The sequence below is a fragment of the Pteropus alecto genome, unplaced genomic scaffold, assembly GCF_000325575.1.
Source record: "Pteropus alecto unplaced genomic scaffold, ASM32557v1 scaffold14, whole genome shotgun sequence".
NCBI classification, from domain to species: Eukaryota; Metazoa; Chordata; class Mammalia; order Chiroptera; family Pteropodidae; genus Pteropus; species Pteropus alecto.
The window spans coordinates 9934810-9956545 of NW_006436810.1; the positions used below are offsets into that span (position 1 = coordinate 9934810).

At 41.3% G+C, this 21736-nt stretch overlaps 1 protein-coding gene across 2 annotated transcripts; it reads left to right on the forward strand.

Moving 5' to 3' along the window:
• Nucleotides 1-332: 332 nt before the first annotated feature.
• SERPINB12 (serpin family B member 12) lies at nt 333-9979 on the forward strand. 2 transcript variants are annotated; one of them, XM_006913720.1, is made up of 7 exons: nt 333-500; nt 1822-1956; nt 2722-2862; nt 4205-4322; nt 7355-7497; nt 8452-8619; nt 9578-9979. In XM_006913720.1, exons 1-7 carry the CDS (start codon nt 333-335, stop codon nt 9977-9979), a joined length of 1275 nt encoding a protein of 424 aa, XP_006913782.1. The 2 variants fall into 2 exon arrangements, with proteins under 2 accessions (XP_006913782.1, XP_015446285.1); XM_015590799.1 differs by having other exon boundaries at nt 1822-1896.
• The last annotated feature ends 11757 nt before the right edge of the window (nt 9980-21736 follow it).

Here is a 21736-nt window from a genome sequence, read left to right on the forward strand (position 1 = left end):
TCTGGCCTCCAGAATGGAGGGAGAATACATTTCTGTGGTTCGATCCACCTGTTTTGCAGTAATCTGTTACGGCAGCCCTAGCAAACTAATTCATGCCACCAAATGGAAATAGATCTCTATCTGTATCAATATCAATATCGAAAAAAATTGATATCAACATCAATATCTATACACCAGGATGATGGTGACCTTATTTTCCAGTTTTTAATAACATACTGAATAATCGTATGTGATTATTTCCTGGGTATTTAAAATGAGAACTGTTTACTTATTTTCCTCCGATCATCATTTTCTCTCTCTGTTTTTGGTTTCAGGATATCGTCAGATTCAGGATGGATTCCCTCATTGCAGCAAACACCAAATTTTGCTTGGATCTTTTCCAAGAGATCAGCAAAAATGACGGTCATAAAAACATCTTCTTCTGTCCTCTGAGCCTCTCAGCTGCCCTTGGCATGGTCCGTCTGGGGGCCAGAAGTGACAGTGCGCATCAGATCGACCAGGTGTGGATCCAGCCATTCCGAATCTACTCCGAAAGTCAGACCCCGATCAGACCTAACCCTGCTCTGGCGAGCCGAAACTGCTCATTGCACCCCAGGCTTGCTCGGAGCCTTCATTTATATCCTCACTTTGCTTTCTCTTCAATCCCACTATTCTTCAAGGCTCTATTGATCATCTCCTCTGTGATGCCTCTCCAAATTCACCAGTCCGACAGCTTTTCTCATTCATCTTCTCTGTCTCTGTCTGTCTGCATGTCTGTTGCTCTTTCTCTTTCGCCTCGCATCAAATTTGTCAGAAAAGCCTATTGGAAATAGATCCAGAACCCAGGTGCTTCCCACTACCTCCCTGAAGTCTGATCTGCTACCTCCCTCCTAACCTGGGCACAACTGCCTCAAGGGCGTTCATGCTTCCGCTGGCAGTGTTTTCCACGCAGCTGCCAGAAAGAGCTTTTCAGAACTGAAGTCAGATCTTGCTTCTCATCTGCTCAAAACCTGGACTTTCCATTTCACTAATGATAGAAACCTGAGTCCTTATAATGGCCCATGATTTGGGGATCCGGATTCCAGGTAATCTGGTGACTCCATCTCTCACCCTCCCCCATCCTCACTCGCTCCAGACACACTGACCTCCTGGGTTCTTTGAGGAAGTGTGTCCACTCCCGCCTTAGGGCCCTTGCTGCATTCCTTTGCCTGATGGCTCTTCCTCCAGATGACTGATCTCTAACTTACTTTCTCCTTCAGGACATCGATCAGAGTTTACCTACCTGATCTCTCAGTCTAATGCTGCATACGAGTCCCCAAAGATTCCCCCGGATCCTACTTTTCTCCCACATAGCATTTCCCATCTAACACACTGCATACAGTAATCACTTACTATGTGCATTACTTTTTGTATGCCTCCCCTACTAGAATATAATCTCCTAGAAAGCAGGAATCTGTCCTAGAACAGTGCTTGGTTTGTAGTAGCCACCCAACACCAGTCTGTAGAATGAATGCTTGAAAGCGACAAGAACGACTCCCACAATGAACTCAGGCTCCTAAGGCTGGTCTTACATGTGCCTGAATCTAGCACATAGCACAGGGGTTATGTACGAACACGGATGTTGTCCCTGATGGAAAGGAGTGAATTCTGGGATTAAGGTGGACTGTGTTCAGGGTCATTCTACTTTATTCATTTACCTTGATTTGGTATGTCAAAGGAAACAGCCACTTTCCTCTACACTGTTGCTGATTGTTTTGTTTGACTATGTAATCATCGTCATTGTAAAATTTCGACTTCTTGCTGTTCATCTCGTCTGAGAGACCCCATATCGTCATCATGCAGGTACTACACTTCAATGAATTGTCTCGGGATCAAAGCGAAAAACCTGATCCCTGTCTGAAAAACAAACAACAAGAAGTGCTGGCTGACAGCTCTGTAAAAGGGCGGAAGAAAACGACTGAGCATCTGACTCCGCAGGTGGGACACCATGAACTCCTGCCCTTCTTCTTTACAGACTGTGCCTTCTGGCTGTCCTGTATCTGGCGATGGTTGTTTATCCCCGAACATTAGGTCCTGGCCGTCACTGACAGCAACGGGCAGCAGCGGTAATCCCAGGGGACCCACACTTCCTCTCTGAATGTGTCTTATATATTGTTGGCTATAAGCTCACTTCCTAAAGGGTAGGATCTAGTATCTTCTGCTCGTAATAAAGAAACTTAGCCCAAAGCCCCATTACTCACCTACTCGTGCAGGCCATAGGTGCCCAGGACGGAGCATGGTTGAAGGGCGGTAAGCGGGGAGAGGTCAGCTGTGGGATTCTTACTCGCTCTGTCCACTTTTGCCTGCTTTATTTATTTCCTACTGAAATCTGTACTGACACACCCAACTTTTATTGATTGTCTCATACTGGGAGTAGGAAATGTATTCTCCATGGTATAAAGCCCCTACTTTAGAAATTTTAAGAGGAGCGTGGAGAGATTATCTCTTTCTTCCATCTGTAGAATACAGAGAAAAAGGAGGCACACAACGCACAGAAACATAGTGTGTGCTGCAGAGTCCCCAGCTGCATTTTTCCGGGATGACCTTCTGCCAGTGTGAGAGCTATGATTTCCCACTGGGATGACCTCATTCTTCTCTTCTTTTCAGCTCGCTCCCCCGCACGGTAACGAAGTGAAATGACAGCTTGCTTTGGTGGCATTTTAACTCCTCCGAGACCACATTTTTTTCCCCTTCTTTTGTTAGGAGGGGTCTTCGAAGGATAAGAGCGAACTTCTCAGTTGCTACTTCGGGCAGCTTCTCTCCAAATTAGATCGGATCAAAGCTGATTACACCATGAGTATTGCTAACAGGCTTTATGGAGAGCAGGAATTTCCAATCTGTCCGGTGAGTAAGGCACAGATGATGCTTCAAGCTATCTCATATATCATACTGTTTAAAATTCAACGAGGAGCTGGATTACTCACCTGCTATCTAGAACACTGTGGACTGGTGGGATGTCCAGGACCCACCTTCTTTCCCACACCTTCTCTTGTCCTCCTCCCAGTTTTCAACTTGAATAGTTTACAAGGCTTCTCGTGAGTGGGCTCGAGTGGGTGGAAAGAGGGACAAGTGACTAAGAGCCTTAGGAGCACGTGTGGAGCTGGTAATGGCGTTCTCTCTTGTGGTGTCTTTCCCAGTCATGGTTCCTGGTAGATGCCCTTGGTAGCTCCTCTTCCTGTTGCCCCCACCCCATCCTCACCCTCCAAGGCACTTCTCTAAAATCACCTTTGGTTCCCCAGTCAGTCCCCCACCCCAAGAAACTGTACTCACTTAAGACTTAAGCGGAGGGGTGTAGTAGAAGGAGATCGCATTTGGAACAAAAAGGCACATGTCTCGTCTCTGACTACACTGCTTTGTACCTCAAGGTGAGATTGATCTGAATCTGGGCTTCAGTGTGCTCTGTCACCACTAGAAGGAGCCACATACATGACAGTAAACAGGAGGAGTGAGACCAGTGACAAGTGCGAGATACACATGGATAAGGGCTGGCCTAGTAAGGAGAGGGAATAGCCTACTTTGACCAAAATAAGTAGTTCTCGTACGACAGAAATGTGATTTTATATGCTTTTTAAAAAAAAAAGAACTAGCTTTGTCGAGATACAAATTCACGTATCACACAATTCACCTATTAAAATGTACAGGTCAATGGTTTTGGTTATTAGAGTATTAATTTTTTTAAAAATTGTAAAATATCCGTAACATAAAAAATGTCCACTTTATACAACTTAGTGGCATCAATTACATTCACAATGTTGTGGAATCATCACACTATCTATTTATTAAAAATTTTCATCACCTCAGACAGAAATTCTGTAACCATTAAGCAGGATTTTAATTCTTAAAAAAAAGAAGCATTTTACAGCTAAATCACTCAAGGTACTTGATATTTATCTTGCGATGTTACCACAAATGGAATGTCCAAATAAGAGGATGTCCGGTAGGAAAGCCTTGTGCCGTTGTAACTGTAGATTACTCTGTAAATAAACATTCTATACCCTAAGCTGTCACTGCGACGACCAAATGCCTCTGGCTGATTAAGACTGGGGGCAGGTGGACACAGACACGTACCCACTTTGAGTGACTAGGTGCATCTTTCGCATTACGCTTCTCATGACTGCCGCATGCCTAACTCTCAGCATAGTTACATGATCTTATTGCATTATTTCTACTTATTCTAATTTAACAGGAATACATAGATGACGTGGTTAGGTTCTACCACACGACGATTGAAAGTGTTGATTTCCAGAAAGACACTGAAAAGTCCAGACAAGAAATTAACTTCTGGGTTGAATCTCAATCCCAAGGTAAGCAGAACCAAACACGCTGTAGCTGGTATTCTTTTCCATTTAAAAGAAAATGAGTCAGCCCAGCTTTTCAGATTGCTAGTCTGTCAGGGGCCAGATGCTCACCTGTGTGGACTGGGTCTGGAGCTGCTTCTGTGCGTGTCTCACAATTAACATGCTTAGATATTACAGTAATAACAAGGCTCCTTTGCTCCATCATAAAGGTGAATTGCCATTCAGCCAAGCACAATGCCTGTGGGATGCTAACTACTTTCATTTCTTTTAAAGGATCAATAAAAAGGTTGGGAAGAGAATCGAGCTGTTCAGAGGGACAAGGAAATAAATAAAACCCTTATTCTTATCAACTTCTCACTAGCTATCTAGGAGTTTCTGAGTAAGGGGATTTAGAGATAGTGAAGAGTGGTGAAAATTTGAGTTCAACATAAAAGGAATGTTTTTAATATGAAACTTTCCTTCCAGCTCCATCCAGCTCCCAGCAAAATGGAAATCTCCAAAGGGACTGGACGAGCACAGGGCTCTGAAAGTGGCCATCCCTCATGTCACATTAAACACAGTCAGCTGCCTTGCCTTGCTCGCTGGCAGCCCAGTTCGTCCAACACACTGGCCTGGCCACCAAATCCTCAGCCACGACCTCTCTGAGCATTGATCTTCATCTACCCTCTACTCTTTCTTGTCCTCCTTCTCATCTTTTCTTCGGTGTAACCTAGTTATGCGGCTGTTCCAGATAACATACATCATGCTACTTTAGAATAGTGTCAGTCTTTGTGAAATGCTTATCCCCTGGCCCCGTGCTTAACGTGGTGTAGGACAGGGTTCTTCATTGCTGTGATGCTTGCGTTAAAAACAAGACAGGAACTGTGTGAAACGGGACCCTGACTGTAGCTAAACTGGTCAAGTGGCCTTTGTGTTGATGACTTCTCTGGGTCTCAGTAGTCACGTCTGTAAAATAACGGAGTAGGAGACAGAAGATGTTTCACCGCCACAAAATTCCATAATTTTCTGAAACTATTTTATTTAGTTAATGGAACCCACAATCTCATGTTCTAAACAGTTATTCCGTTTCTTGTTTCGGTATTTCTAATACTTCTAATGCTTTCATTATAGTTTCGTGTTTTCCTTTGAGAGCATTGATCACTATCATTTTTTGAAATGCACCAATGTTTTCAGCACTAAATGTTCATTTGCCTGTAGAATCAAAATCATCTTCCCTCTAAAATATTCACTGACATTGGATATTAGAAATATTTGGGACCCTATTTCTTGGACTTACTACATCTAGTATACAACAAAAATAATTTAAAATAAAAATATTCTTTAATTGAGCTGTAGGAAGTTTCAAATCTACAATAGCTGTCTTAGTGTTTTATATTTACTTGTAATTAGTATGTAAATTCACATCGCCTTAATAAGAACCTACCCAAGCATAAAAGTTTTCAGTACTGCTTTACAAGTTGAATTGAGAACAAGGAGAAGCTAGAGAAGGTTTAAGACAGGGAGTGTATCTTTTAAAAGACATCTCTGATTGGAGGATGGAGAACAGATTAGAAGTGGACAGGAGTGGATGCAGGTGCAGATGGTAGAGCGAGAGCATCATTGTGGAAGACTAAGATGTGTGAAGACTAAGAGAGGTGCTGGTGGCTTGGACCAGGTGGTGTTAGTGGAGATGGTGAGAAGTGGATGGATTTGAGAGATATCGAGACATAGATCAGAGGATTTTACCAATCACTTGGACAGATGATGGATTGTTTAGTGAGAGTCAGAGAATCATCCAAGATGACCCATAACACTTTAACTTAAAATCTTAATTCTTCAGAATGCAAAGCAGAGTCTATGAGCCCAAATAAAGAAATCGTTTTTCTGACACTCCATTCATGCCTCCTTATAATGATGTCAGATATTTTAATGTAATTTTCAAACAAAGCTTTTCCTGCATGGAGATATGCTCTATCTCCTCTCTGTCTCCTGCTCCCCTCATTGTCTTAGGGCTGGGGCACCCCTGCCTGGCCTTTCCTCAGGGGAAGCACCCCAACTCCAAAATTAATTCTCCTTACTCCTTCCACATGCCACAAAACTTCCCCTTCCTTCGAGGTTCCACTCAGTTGCCAAGAGGAAAGCCTGTTCACTAAAAAAATGCGTAGTAAGGTATGATTATCTGGTTTCTCCTTAGTTAGTTAACTCTCCCAGAGTATTTTAAGTGTGGATGATGTCAACGTAATCTGTTGTTATGGGATTTGAATGGAAATCTTCTCGAAGTGGGAAGGTCTTCTCATCTCATTCAAGTTGTGGTATTGGTCATTTGGTATTTGGTATTTGCACACTGAAAATAAGCTATTGCCTGAGAGCATGGGCTTTTCCAGCCTGCCTTAGGCCTATTATTGTGGAAGGAGCCCCAGAGCAGAGCCACGGGTGGGGAGGTCCCAGGACTGATCTTGGCCAGCTTCCCTGCCTTTCGGCTATGTGGCCTCACCTCTCACGGGCTGTCTTTTATTCTTCTATGAAGAAAGGATAACAATACCTACTTTTCATGGGTGACGTGGGATGGAATGAGAGGGGGCATGTAAAAGTGCCTATAAAATAGGTTTTATGTCATTGCCTCGTACATTTATATGCATTTTTACTTATATGTAAACATATACTCTCTGCTGTGATGAATGCATAAGACAGGAAGTTTACATAATAGTTCTTTTTCTCAAGGACATTATAATATCATCAGGTGGCAGGATCTATACTTTGAAGGATAAATCAGAGCATAAGATGTCTGATGACACAGCGATGTAGAGAATGAAAGGAAATTCGTCAGTTACAGCGCCTTGACGTGGATGGTCCACCCCTTGCCTCCACTTCCACCCCACCCAGGACTCTGAGTGCTTTAATTTTCTTGGGTTGGTTTTTGAATGAGACACTCTCCAACGAGACCCTCTCTATTCTTGGGGAGGTTAAGCTGCGTTACAAAAAAATCTGTCTACATAAATACTTTTGATATGATTCATATTCAAGATATTCTCTGGAATCTTTTTTTTTCTTTTTTAAAGGTAAAATCAAGGAGCTCTTCAGCAAGGACGCCATTGACAGTGGGACCGTGCTGGTGCTGGTGAATGCTGTTTACTTCAAGGCCAAATGGGAGAAATATTTCGAACATGAAAACACAGTTGATGCACCTTTCTCTCTAAATGAGGTACTGTATTAGAGCTCATGGTTTTCTCGATTTTCCACTCACGGTTTCCACTAAGAATGATTTACAGTGTGTATACGTAAATCTAAAACTTAGGTCCCTGGGTTACAGCATACACTGATAATCAGAACACTTTGTTGTTAGCAAAAATCAGTATCCGAAGTTTATCAGGCATTTTTGTGCTAGGCACTGCACTGAGCATTTTCCATTTATTATTTCATTTGTTCCCCAAAATAGCATTATGAAAATAGGTGTTTGTTATTATTCCCATTTAGGAGTTGAGGGGGGAAATATGCAAAGTTTACTTAGCTGAATTCATGGGTTAGAATTCACACTTGTGAGCGTTTGCCTCAAAAACCCGTGTTCTAAGCCACCAGGCTGTAAAATAAGAAGAAAGGGAAGAGTCAGACTCCAGCTGACAATTGTTAGTCGTGCCTCTCAAGCGATTCCCGTCCTCCTCTCTAGATGAATGGCCTCCCTACGTGCCGTGGGAGTGTGTCGTGAGGCTTAAGGTACCCGGGCCCGTACCCCTTCCTCTGCTGCGAGCCTGTGGAACAGATGTTGTTCTTCATATGTGGATGATTATCATTTAGCCAAGGCTCCCACTGGCCCTGTGGTGGTGCCATTCGGTCCAGAGGGACTGGGGTGGACGAGGCGTGGAAGATAGAGAAGTGCAGGGCCTGTTTCCTCTGGCTAGGTTGTGAGTAGATGCCTGGATAGATAGTTTACCGACAGATAGTCTTGGGAGCTGAAAAACCCGTTAAAACTACAGAGGAGACAGTGTCGGCAAGGTAAAGGCCAACTGATCAGTGGCAGAGGACTCTCTTAGGTTGGGTCACTGGTGAGGCTCAGAACTTCTGAAGATCTTGCTCATCTAAACAGACTCCTGTTTTCAGAGATGTTGGGGATCATGTGAGTTTTTGAGCATCCTATGACTTTCTACCTCGTTCACTACAGAATGAAAAGAAGACCGTGAAGATGATGAATCAAGAGGGTCTGTTTAGAATTGGCTTCATAGGGGAGCTGAAGGCACAGATCCTTGAAATGCCATACACCCGAGGGAAGCTCAGCATGTTTGTCCTGCTGCCATCTTGCTCTGCTGATAACTTGAAGGGCCTGGAGGAGGTAAGTCTCCATTTTCCTATCTCTGAAAAGTGTTTCATTATAAATCTCTGGAGAGCAGCACAATCTACCATCGACCATCCTGAGGCAGGATTGCCTGAGCTGTCAGAGACACCAAAGAATATATGACTCCGTAGTCGATGAGCTATTTATTTCTCATTTATTTAGAAAATAGCAAATGCCAAATATGTGGGCTACGACTTTCCTATCTAATCTCATTGCTCTTTGCAATCATATTTTTCCGGGCCCAGGAATCTAAATGGTGAGTAACTTGAGAATTGCTACAAATGAAATAGCATTTCCTTTTCCATGAATATCTTGACCGCTGGCCACTTACTCAGACTATTTTGCTTTGCCCGTTAAGGACCCTTTAGCTGAATCCTGCTTTGGGTTGCCTGTGTCTTGACAGCAGTGGTGAGGCCGATACTGGAATAGATTGCTTGTGAGGTGGGAATTAATAAAGGTCTAGAAAGCTCAGATAGAGAGAGTGGGAGAGAGAAAGTGAGAGAGAAGGACTGGTATAGTAATTATGATAATAGCCATTATTCATAATTTATTCTGTGCCCAGATTATGTTAAGTACTTCAAATACATTATTTAGTTTAATCCTTGCAAAGGCCTAATGGTATTATCTCTCTTTGATAGAAGAGATTGAACTTCAACATATTAAGGCTTGGTCAAGCTCACCCAACATACTCAGTCGAGCTTTCACTAGACTAGATGACACTCGTATGTCAGAACCCGAAGAACCCTGAAACTCAGATGGTCCTGTAACCTCTAAAGAGGAAATAAAGAGATCTGCCTGGAGGAATTATAAATGAAATCAGAGTATTTTGAGGCCCAGGGAAAGAACGCGAAGACTGCTCCAGACTGTTGAAATAGACTTGGGCCCTGTAAAGTGTTTGGGGCATTCTTTGCGAGCTCATTATCTGACCTTAAACATTATTTTCTTCCTCTTGTAGCTTGAAAGGAATATCACCTATGAAAAAATAATGGCCTGGAGCAGCTCAGAAAATATGTCAGAAGAAAGAGTAGCCATCTCCTTCCCCAAGTTCACCCTGGAAGACAGCTACAATCTCAATCCTATTCTACAAGACATGGGCATCATAGATATCTTCGATGAAAAGGCCGATCTTACTGGAATCTCTCCAAATCCCAATTTGTACCTGTCAAAAGTTGTCCATAAAACCTACGTGGAGGTAGATGAAAATGGCACCCAGGCCGCCGGAGCCAGTGGGGCTGTCGGCACCACATTGTCTGCACCATCTTGGGTGACATTTAATGTCGATCACCCATTTCTCTTTTTCATCAGACACAACAAAACCCAAACCATTCTCTTCTATGGCAGGGTCTGCTCTCCTTGAGAAAAGCACACTGTCTAATCCCTGGGAGCTGGAAGAAAATGGCAGTGCCATCTTCCCCGGGTGTAGCTTGAAAGGAAACACGGGCATTTGTGTTTTTGCTAATATCTGAAGCCGACCAAATTCCATCACAGCTCCCTTCCTCCAGCCATTGGCCTGCGCTTGTCCTGCTCTTCCCTTACTCCGTAGCTGACTTTCATTTAAGTCCATTACTGCTGAAGGGCTCTTGTTTCCTCCCTAATCCTTCACCACCCCAAGCTCTCAAGCATATAAATTCACCCTCCGTGAACTGAAGGTCAACGTAATTGAGAATGCTGGTGACTTTAAGTTCTCTACCTCCTTATGAGGGACTTCTGAAAGTTTGAATCGTTAGACCATTTCTCTACCTCCTTATGAGGGACTTCTGAAAGTTTGAATCGTTAGACCATTTCTGAGAGATGGCAAACTCAGAACCTACTTTCACATGAGTGACAAGAGAAAATGTTGACAAGAAATGTGTTTTGGAAACTCAGATCTGTTTTATAGCAGTTCAAATTGTGGTGCATCCGTCCCTGGGCGAGATGCCTCTTCCTCTTCCATCTTCCTCTACTGTGTGAAAGATATGCCGTGAGGTGCTTCTCACTCGGGAGAAAGCAGGGCTCAGGGATGGACTTAAGCGAGAACTCAAGGATGGAAAACTGCACCAACCAACAATGATTTTGCACAGAACAGAGGAATTCGTCTCATGAATCTGACAGTGACTCAGGAGAATGGCAAGTGAATTTAGAGACTAGTCTCGGTTTTCCTCATCGCATCTCCCGAGCCGGCATCCTGGAGCACTTCCCTCAGTCCCTTCTTCAGCCCCTTCCGTTCCTCAGAGAACTTTCACCTGTCCTTAGTTGCTCCTAAATACCCAACATGTTGGCATGGGAGCACTGCCCTCACTGTGGACCTCTGCACTCTGGTCACATGAACCTACTTGTCCCCCCGAGGCCTCGGGCTCTGTTACGTTCTGAGGGCAGGCCCAGGCTTGGGTGTGATGCACGAGAAAACCCTCATCTGGAAGGCCGCTGCTTCGTATCAGGCTTCAGTCTCCTGAAAGCCTGAGGCTTGAGGGGTCAGGACTCCAGGACCTGGGACCTTTGTCCTCTGATATGTCTGAGTTCTTGATCTTTGCCTCAGATGAGTGATCTGGAATGACCACTGACATGCCCAACTCAAGAAATCGGTCAGTCTTTCTTCTGCAGAGGCAAATTTCCCTGCTCTGCTTTCTGACCAGCTTTTCCTAGTTGCCACTGTGTTGGTTTGAGTGTGGTGGGGGCAGTGTTGGTAGGTTTATCTCACCTGCTCACATGCTGGCCCTTCCCCCCGGTTCTCTGCATGGGCGGCTTCTTTGTGCTGTGAGAGACCAGTCTCACATTCTTCACACTGGCTTCACGTCATCAAAGCTTCATCATGGTATAAAGAAATTCTCACTGGTAAAGTGAGGTAATTTGAGGCTGCTCTTCCAAATTCTTTATCCAGAAAGCACATCCCACGGGCCAAATGTATCTCAGATAATCGAATACTTAGTGTCTCCTGTGGTTTCTTTTGGGGTTGACATCTTGAGGGCTGATTACACACTGACCTGGCATTACTGCTGGACACTGAGCTGGATAACCATGACCTATACAAAGGTTTGGCGTTGTCCAGTATTGTTTACATTCTTACTCTTTTCCTTGATGGACAAATCTTCTCACTTGTATTGGGATTTCTCAGAATTTTAATCATAGGGGAAAATATATCTAATTATAAAATGAGAAAGAGTGAGATTCTTAAATCTTTCTGTAAATCTGGAAATATATTCTTTACTAATCTTTGATTGATTAAAATGTTTTTTTTCTTAGTGAGTAAAGCACTTTTGTCATTAAAATACGTATGATGTGTTGTTACCTGACTTTTTTAGGGATATAAATTTAACTTAAAAAATTTTCTACCACCGGTACATATATACAATGGCATATTACTCAGCCATTCAAATGAAATCTTACCATTTTCAACAACATGGATGGACCTGGAGGGTATTATGCTGAGTGAAATAAGTCAGACAGAGAAAGACAAATACCATATGATTTCACTGATGTGTGGAATCTAAGGGACAAAATAAATAAACAAACAAAAAGAAAATGGACTTATAGGTACAAACTGATGGTTGCCATATGGGATGGGTGGGGTTGAGGTGCTGAGTGAAAAAGGCGAAGAGATTATGAAGTACAAATTGCTAGTTACAAAATAGTCATGGGGATGTGAAGTACAGCATAGGGAACATAGTCAATAATAGCGTAATAACTGTGTATGGTGCCAGGTGGGGACTGGATTAATCAGGGCGACCACTTTGTAATGATATAATTGTCTAACCACTATGATGTACGTCTGAAACTAATATAAAGTAATATTGAATGTCAAGTCTAATTAGAAAATAAAGACTTGGAAAAAATCCAAATTAATAGACAAAAAAAATTTTTGCACCCACACATATAGAAATGCATAATCTACAAAACTAACGATTCATCTTAGTTGCATAGGCAAGATATATCTTGCTCCAGATAAAATCTCCCAACTTTCCACCATAATTACCTGTGGAGGCGTATGAAAAAGATGGAAGCTCACGACTCTTCTAAAACCGAAAAGACAGCCAATGAGTCATCAGAACATGGAAGAAGTTAATGGGGCTGGACGGAAAGGCTTACTCAGTGGGTTACTGGATCATGTCGCCAGGGTGTCGGTCTGCCCTGTTTCCCGCCCACTATTGCCTTCCTCTGAGTTCGGAAACGCAAGATCTCTGCCCATCTAAATTCCGAAGATCCGCCTCTCCGTTTTGTACCTGCGGTTGTTTCCTAGCCTCTATCTTTCTTATCAGTTTTTTTTTTTTCTGTCTGTAGCCACGTGAAGACTGAATGAAACTCCCCAAGTATGACTCAGAGGAAGGTAAGGACAGGCATTGGCCCTTTCCACACTAGACACTTTAGTTATCACAAGTAAAGTGTTTTTGGCAGGGAGAGGATGGAGAGTGGCAGTGTTTGGGTTTGTATATTTCATCTACTCTTTCCTTTTGGACTGTTCAGAGTGCCAGGCCATACAGGGAGAAGCGTGTTTTAACTTAGTCCAGCAGAACTACTCCTCTAGGTGAGAGCCTATGGGACACTGGGAATTATGCTCAAACACTGGAGCTCTTGATTCTTCATTTTTTTTTTTTCACACCTGGGGGACTGATCCTCCAACATGGCAGACAGAGGCAGAGAGAGCCGACTGCCCTAATGACTAGAAAACCAACCAGAGCATGAAAATCAGGGGAGCAAGTGCCTCCATTTCTAGTTCAAAGTTCTTTCCACTCTTCAATGTTGGCAGAACAATAGAGGCGATGTAGATGCCAAAACAACTGATTCATTTATGCCGACTACAAATATTCTGGTGAAAAGCCCGTGAATGTGAAGCACCCAACAGATCCTCTAGCACTCTCCAATTCACAGGCTCTGGACGTTCTACTTAATTTCAACCCAAGTCATCCTTATGATTTCATACATTACATAATGCATATTTCCTCCTCAAACGCCTCCCCAGTTTTTCCTGGAGCTGGTGCAAGCCAGAACATGTGTTGCTTCATCCGTGATGCTGTTTACTTCTTTTGCGTGTGTGGCATTTTAATTGTTTAATTACAATATTATTAACTTGTGGTGGAGGTCCTGTAACTGGGATGACAGGGCAAGGAAGCCGTGTGATTGTCTCAGTGGATTCCTTTGTTCCCCAGCTGAATGCCAACCTCGACTGTTCTTCATCCACATTACTCATGTTGTATTCTCGTTTTCCCAAATCCACTGTCTTATTCTTGCTTTTTTACTCAGTAAACAACACGAAATTATCCCACATACACATATCTTTCACCAATGTTTTCTCTACACTAAATATTCAATTTAAAAATTCTCATATTCTAATACATCATTTCCCTTCTAACTAATGTTAATCCATAATATGCATTAAACATATTCAGCTACAGGTGAATAAGAAGAATTTAAGAAGCAATTGAATGCCCAACAGTGGGGGCTGATAGAAACCCTCACACCCTCTGTTGATACACATAGATTCTAAATAGATCAACCCATATCCAAGATTAAATAAATGGGAAAAAAAACTAGCGAGTTATGAAAAAGTAGTGCCAAATACAGAAGGGATACATAATAGTATCGACGAAAAATGAGCCTGCAGAAAAAATCTCTGTCAAGACCCAGAAGAGGGCTTCAGGAAACTTTCTGCATTGATCAATAGTATTTAAGAAGGAAAAAAAAAAAGGCATGCTAGCTATGGAATTGGAATGAAAATCCATGAAGATAAACTGTGATAAAATGTGAAAGAACTGAGTGAAATGTAAAAATGCTATGGAACTAAAAATACAATAGCAGAATTTAAATAGATTTTAGAGGCAGTAAAGAAGTAAAACATGCACTGGAAAATTTAGTTTTTGATGAACAGGGTGTACTTCAGCGTCTCTCTCTTAGAATGAATAGGAAGTAATAGGAGGGAAATTTCATAGCTACAAAGAGAAAAGAAAGTAAATCCAAGAATTATGGTGTTTCTGAGAAAGGAAGCAGATTAATTAGCATGAAATCAATAATCAAAGATAAATTTAAAAACTTTATTTTCATTTCCCTAATAGCTAGTGAAGTCGAGCATCTTTTCATATATCTGCTGGCCATGAGTGGCATATAAAACAAAGCAACAAATGAACAAGAAAAACAGAGACTCATGGACGCAGACAACAGTTTAGTTGTTAGTGGGTAGAGGGGACGGGAGATGGATAAGAGTAAAGGGTGTCACATAAACATAAGGTGACGGACGGAAATGTGACTTTGGATGGTGAACTCACAATGCAATATACATATGATGTATTATTGAATTGTACATTTGAAACCTATGTAATTTTATTAACCAATGTCACACCGATAAATTTAATAAAAAAAACTTTCTTAACTTAGATAGTCCCCTGATTATACTGATTGATTTCCAAAAAAAAAAAAAAAAAAAAAAAAAGTAAATTTAATTAAAAAAAACTTTCTTAGCTTAGATAGTCCCCTGATTATACTGATTGATTTCAAAAAAAAAAAGCAAAAATAGACATCCTGAAAACCTTTAAAAATAAAAGGTTGAGAAAATAATTCTGTTAGCATTTGGGCAAAAAAAGAAAATTTTGTTTAAAGAATGAACAATCAGATGAGCCTCAGGCATTTCTGTTGTATTAAATTTCTGAAGACAATGAAATCTAGTCTACACATTTGAGGAGAAAATATATGATTAGAGAATTTCATGCTAAGTCAAACTGTAAATGTAACAGAAGATTCTTCTTTGACATAATTTTGCGTATGTGGGTGTAGTATGCTTAATTCCCAGCATTTGGACCCTGTGGTCCAAACATCATAGGAATTGAAATTAAATTCATGTTGCTTTGAGTAGAATTCAGTGCCATTAAAGACTCTGAAAAGTTAGTAAAGAAATTCCTTCAGCAAAAATACGATTTCAAATGGCAATCAAAAGAAGAAGAAAAATTCTTAATTTTGAATTCTAATGAAGTCCTGAAATTGTTGAGACTCTTCTCTTAAGCAATGATTTTTATTTTTTTAAATATTGAGTCCAGGCATGGAGTGAGTTTCAATATCCAGAATAAGATTGCAGCCAGAAAATCTCTGAATTGGAACAAAAAATAATATTTTTTGAGCACTTATTGTGAAGTGGTATTGATTGAAGACCTTTGTATGTGTTAGCCTATTTAATCCTCTCAATCATTCTGAGAGGTAGGTTATTATCCACATTTAGCAGATGAGGAAACTGAGGCACAGAGAGACGAAGCAATTTGTGTAAGGTCATTCAGGTAGCAAATAGTCGAACTAGGATTTGAACCAGGCAGTCTGGGTCAATATTACACCATGGATTTCTAACTACTGCTCTATATATCCTTTAAGCAGAAATAAAGAAAACAGAGGTCATTTATACCCTTTTCTTTATTTTACGCATGTGAACTTTGTGGGCCAAGGATTACTCAAGTTAACGTTTTGGGTGGCAGATAGAGTTGAGAGTGCCAGTGTTCTTTGGATTTTAAGATGGAGAATTCAGGAAGCAGGAGGAGTATGAAGCGGGCAACCAGAGTGGTGGCACGTTTGAGTAGTACTTTAGTAGAAGCAGCCAGGCAGGTATGCGTCTGCCTGTCCCTGCCTTGTGCCAGGTGGTGAGTGACAGAGGTCTTTGCCTCTTGGCTGGAGCAGTAGGTGTGCCTACTTGAGTCTGAAGAGGCATAGCAGTGCCCCCAGGGGACAGCCATTATCAAAGAGGAGGACGAGTTCCCACTTAATGGTTGTAAGCTACTAGTACCCTGGCCTGGAAGCACACCTAGCCCCTCCCACTCCTAAATTGCCAAGGCAGGCTGTGGGAACCGCAAAACAGCATTCATAGATAGTCTAATCTCAAACACAGAGATAAGCACATAACCTAGATTACCAAACCTTTGAAGGAAATAACCATTTGAAAACAAGAGATCAATCTCAACAGAGTTAATAGGTCAAACAAGATATTAAGAACAGGAATTATTAAATAGCAATTTAGAGTTCCTGGAAATAAGCTTAATATTACACAAGGTCAGTAAGTTGACTGAGTAGCGGAATAAACAGATAAAAAGTCAACTGGAAGAATGAACCGTGGAATTCTATGAAACATAGAATAAGAAGATAGAGAGAAAGTACTTAAAAATGTTAAGAGTCATGCAAGGTAGTGTGAGAAGATTCAACATTTATCAAGGAGACTTTCAAGAACAGAGTTCTGAGGGGCAAGGAGGAAATACTCAAAGATATAAGAAAAGAAAAATGTTCAGATTTGAAAAAAAAAGTTGTGTAGATTGAAAGGGCCTGTTAAGAACCTACACTCTCAGAATATGGTAAAATCTGAAAGATCAGGGAAAAAAGAAAGTGTTCTCAAAGCTTTATGAATTACAAGAAAGAAAATTCATACAATGGAATGAGAATAAGATGGTGTTTAGGGTTCTCTTTGGTCTTATAAGACACATAGCAATAATTGAAATTCTAAGGGAAAAAAAAAGATGAAAATAAAACGTGTACCCATATAAGCTGTTACTGAAGTGTGATGGCAAAATGCATGAGCAAGGACTCAGAGGTTACCATCTGCACATTTTAACTTGAAAGAATGTCTAGAAGTTCTACTCCCCCCAAATTTAAAAGATGAATCAGAGAAGATAATGTGGGATATGAGTAGCAGTGATGCCAGAAAGAAAGAAAAAGAGTAAAACATAATTTAAGCTTAAATGAGAATTAATTTAAAAATTAAAATTCAGATGATGTCAGCATGAGAGATGCAAGACGATGTGGTTGAGGAGTGAAGAGGGCATTAGATAGAAATAAAACTCCTTGTAATATTTCAGGGGATGCAAGGGACAACAGATTAACAGAAAATTAAGTTCGATACTTGTTTTAAACCTAAGGAGAAACAGTTGAAGAACTGAGAGAGGACGCATAATTTAAAACATTAGGGAAAAAAGAATGAAAAACACTTGATCAATTCGAAGAAATGTAAAAAAGAAGTAAAAGAAACAAGTATGCAAAACTTAAAACAAGATGATAAATAACTCAATAACAACAAAAAACCAAACGATCCAATCAAAAAATGGGCAGAGGACCTAAACAGACACTTCTCCTTAGAGGACATACGAATGGCCAACAAGTATTTGAAAATATTCTCAACATTGCTAACCACAATGAGATACCATCTCACATCTGTTAGGATAGCTATAATCAATAGGACAAGTAATAACAAATGGTGGAGAAGATGCGGAGAAATAAGAACCCTCATACGCTGCTGGTGGGACTGCAAATTGGTACAGCCACTATGGAAAACAGGATGGAGGTTCCTCAAAAAACTAAGAATGGCTCTACCACAGGATCCAGCAATCCCTCTACTGGGTATTTACCCCAAAGACTTGAAAGCCCATATCTGAAGAGATATTTGCGCACCGATGTTCATAGCAGCACTATTCACAGTGGCCAGGACATGGAAGCAACCGAAGTGTCCTACGATAGATGATTGGCTAAAGAAGCTGTGGTACATATATACAATGGAATGTTACTCAGCCTTAAGAAGAGATGAAATACTGCCATTTGCAACAACATGGATGGACCTCGAGATAATCATGCTAAGCAAAATAAGCGAGACAGAAAAAGTTGCGAATCACATGATATCACTTATATGTGGGATATAAACCTAAAAGCAACAAAAGAACAGGACAAACAAAACATCGATATTTTGTCTATGGTGAGGCAGTAGTCAAGATTTCTTTTGAGGTGTGTGGATATCCAGGTGACTCAGCATAATTTGTTGAAATCGCGTCTCCCCATTGCTCTGTGTTACTTTTCAAAACAGTCAGGTGTGCACCTGTGTTTAGATATATGTCTATTTATTCTTCCAGGCCTTTGTTCTGGCTGCTCCTTTGCCGAAACCACACTTAGTTATTTAATGACAAGTCTTTCTATCTGATAGAACCTCCTCCTTTTTCAAGAGTATTTTGGCTACTCTTGGCTTTCTGCCATTTTATATAAATTTGGAATCAGCTGGTCAATTTTTTTCTCCCTCTTTAATTCCCCCCACTTTCCACTTGTGCCCTGACCTATGGATGTTGCAGTTTCCCCTTAAGAAATGGATCTCTGAAGGTGGGGTGTCCCCTCCCACATGCTCGCAGCATATGCGGGGCCTGGCACACCCGGGGGGCCTGGCGCACCCAAAGTATGGTCTGTGGCTCCCCTTGGGGCATGAACCCAGGACCTTCTGCGTGTAAAGCAGACATGCTAACCACTACACTATGGAGCCACTCCCTGGTCAATTTTTTGAAAACATGAAACCTCTTAGGATTTTGATCGAGATAATAATGATCAATTTTAAGAGAATCGACGTCATTACCGTATCAAGTCTTCCAAACCACAAATTAAATATGTCCTGCCATTTGCTTAGGTCTTCTTAATTTCTCCATACTGTGTTTGATCTTTCTCTAGGCAGAGGCTTGCCTATCTTTCATTTTTAATAGGTATGTGATGCTTTTTGATACTCTTTTAAATCATGTATTTTAAAATTTCTATTTTCTAACTGTATACTGCTAGCATATAAAAATATCTGACCTTCTAATATTGACCTTGCATTCATCAATCTTGCCAAACTCATTTTTGAATTCTTATAATATATGTGTCAGTTCTTTTGTGAATGGTAATTTGATTTGTTTCATTTTGAGTCTTGAAACTTTTAATTAATTAACTAATGAATTAATTAATCAACTGCCTTATTGCCTTTGCTAGGATCTCTGGTTCAGTTCTGAATGAAAACAGTGATGGTGGGCATACATATTTTAATTTTGATCACAAAGAGAAAACTGTGGGGTTTTTTTTGTTGTTTTTTTTTGTTTTGGTCTTTCTCTTTCTCCATTTCTTTCCATCTATAAACTCTATTGAAGGACATGTAAGATGAGCATGTTCCTTGCTCGATATGTAAAAATGACAATTTCCCCCACATTAATGTATCAGTTCTAAAGAATCCAATCAGAGTTCCCAGAGGATTTTTTCATCAGTCTTAATAAATTTAATCAAAATTTATCTAAAGGAGAATATATGCAAGAATTGCCAAAGAATTTTTGGAAAGCAAGAACAGTGAGAAGGCTTGGGCTAGATATTAAAAAACATTCGTCTTAGGTCAGCTACCCTAGAAGCAGAGCAGAAGACAGGGATTCTTGTTCAGGTAACTTGGGGGAGGGGGGCTTCTTTGAGAGAAGCAGGATGGGGTAAGGGAAACATGGTAATTAATCTCAAGACCTCTGTTCCTATCGGGGAAGCTCAGGGTGACAAATTGCACTTACAAAATTAGTCCTATTTTGATGCAAGGGAACTGTCTTTTCCTTTTATACCCTTAAGCCAGTGAGTCACACCTGAGGTGTGTCCTGACTAGGGTGGGATATTGTGTAGCTTCCCAGGTAGGTGGCTCCATTAAGCCGAGAGTCATTTGACTGACAGAAGGGCCGCTGTGAATGATCGGCCTAAACAGCCCCTGGGGAGTAGGATCACTGGCTGGGAAAGAGGATTGTGATGACACTGAGAATTAGGTTTGGAGAGAACAAGGAAGAGGCTCCGTAACCGGAAGAAGAATTGTTGGTGTCCAGTAAGTTACATCAGGAAGAATTCCTGCCGATGGCAACGCCCGAAGCATGGCCGTGTGTGGGCTTCTGGAGGAGAGGGAAAGTGAAGATCGGGGAAGTGAGAGATGCCACCAACGGGGACTGTGACGACGTAGAGGGCGGTGGCAGTCAGGGCAAACGGGAAGGCCATGTTCTTAGTACGGGGGGGCGGGGGGCTGCGGTTTGGCAAAGGGTGGCCTAGCGAGATGTCACGAAGGTGGCTGAAGGAAGAAAGTTTTGGAAGCAGCGAGAGGGGAAGACTATGAATGGGGACCTTGCTTCCTGATCTCGAGACTTGAGTTACTGTCCCCATGAGGACTTTATGGGAGGTGGTGGTGCCAGGCTTCCCTATGAATGTGGGATGGTAGAGGATATGCTTTAGGAAGAAGCAGAGGGCACATGGAAATAACGGGGAGCCTAGGGTCCAGAGAAAGAAACGAGAGGGCATAAACTGATAGGGATATTAAGACATAGACATTACTGCCAACTCAAGGATTTTGTACCATTTTTAAAAACTAACATTTTCATTTTGTTGGCATCCAGGGTTAACCCCATAACGAAGTGCGAATTCTTTCCAGACCTTCTTCAGTTTTCATATTTCTTAGTGACAATTAGAAAGCAAAGTTAGTTAAAGATGGCTTTGACTTTGCTTAAAGAGCTGTAATCAAAGTATTTTTTAAAAGGGAAATTGTGAGTATTGAGATTGGTACGGACATCACCCAGCCCCGAGAAGCTGTGTCACTGAGCTGCTTCCTTAGGCAGACATTCAGCCGAGAGAGAAGAGCGAAGATGTCCTTCAAGGATTTGCTGCTTGCACAATAACGATCTTCACACCCTTTACTGAAAACTAAAGCTGAGAATACATAATCCAAGCGCTGCTTCTTTTAATGAACTCATAGAGCCATTAGGGGTGCTCCAGGGTTGGCAGGAAAAAATTGGAATTTGGAGGTGTAATTTCCTATTGAGTTTTTTTTTTAATAGTATTGTTTTCTTGAAATCAGCGAGCTTGTTGGATGTTGATGAATCATTGACACTTAGCCCAATGTCTGGTACATAGTAAACTTTCAATAAATGTTTATTGAATGCATTAAAGTGCAAAATTTTATAATTAGTGAACAGAATACTGAGAATGAGAAATGTGTGTGTGTGTGTGTGTGGGTGTGTGCGTAACTGCTTGCTTAAACTTTTCACTACTTTTTCTCACTAATTTTCTTTCCTTACCTTTTCTTCTTTGCATTTGGCATCTCCGAAATAAAACAACTACAAAATTAATTACAGAGACTGGGCTTGTCATGACATAGTCCTGTGCAGCTGTGGTGAGTGGAGTATGCATTAATTCAGATTTCATCAAACTATCAAACAGTGGTTCCCAGTCTTGGATGCACATTAAGCCACCTGGGGTGATAAAAATTCTGATGCCTGGTTCCCACTTCAGAGATGCTGACTCAGTTGCCTGGGGTAGGGCTTGGGCATAGATCTTTTTTTTTTTTTAAAGTTCCCCAGGAGATTTTAATGTGCATCCCAAATGGAGAACCAGT

Excerpts from the sequence above, each read along its gene's own strand:
- SERPINB12 (XM_006913720.1), top strand. The coding sequence starts at position 333 with ATGGATTCCCTCATTGCAGCAAACACCAAATTTTGCTTGGATCTTTTC. Across the intron at positions 1,957-2,721 it reads CTGAGCATCTGACTCCGCAG|GAGGGGTCTTCGAAGGATAA; the intron begins GTGGGACACCAT and ends TTCTTTTGTTAG. Across the intron at positions 7,498-8,451 it reads CACCTTTCTCTCTAAATGAG|AATGAAAAGAAGACCGTGAA; the intron begins GTACTGTATTAG and ends CGTTCACTACAG.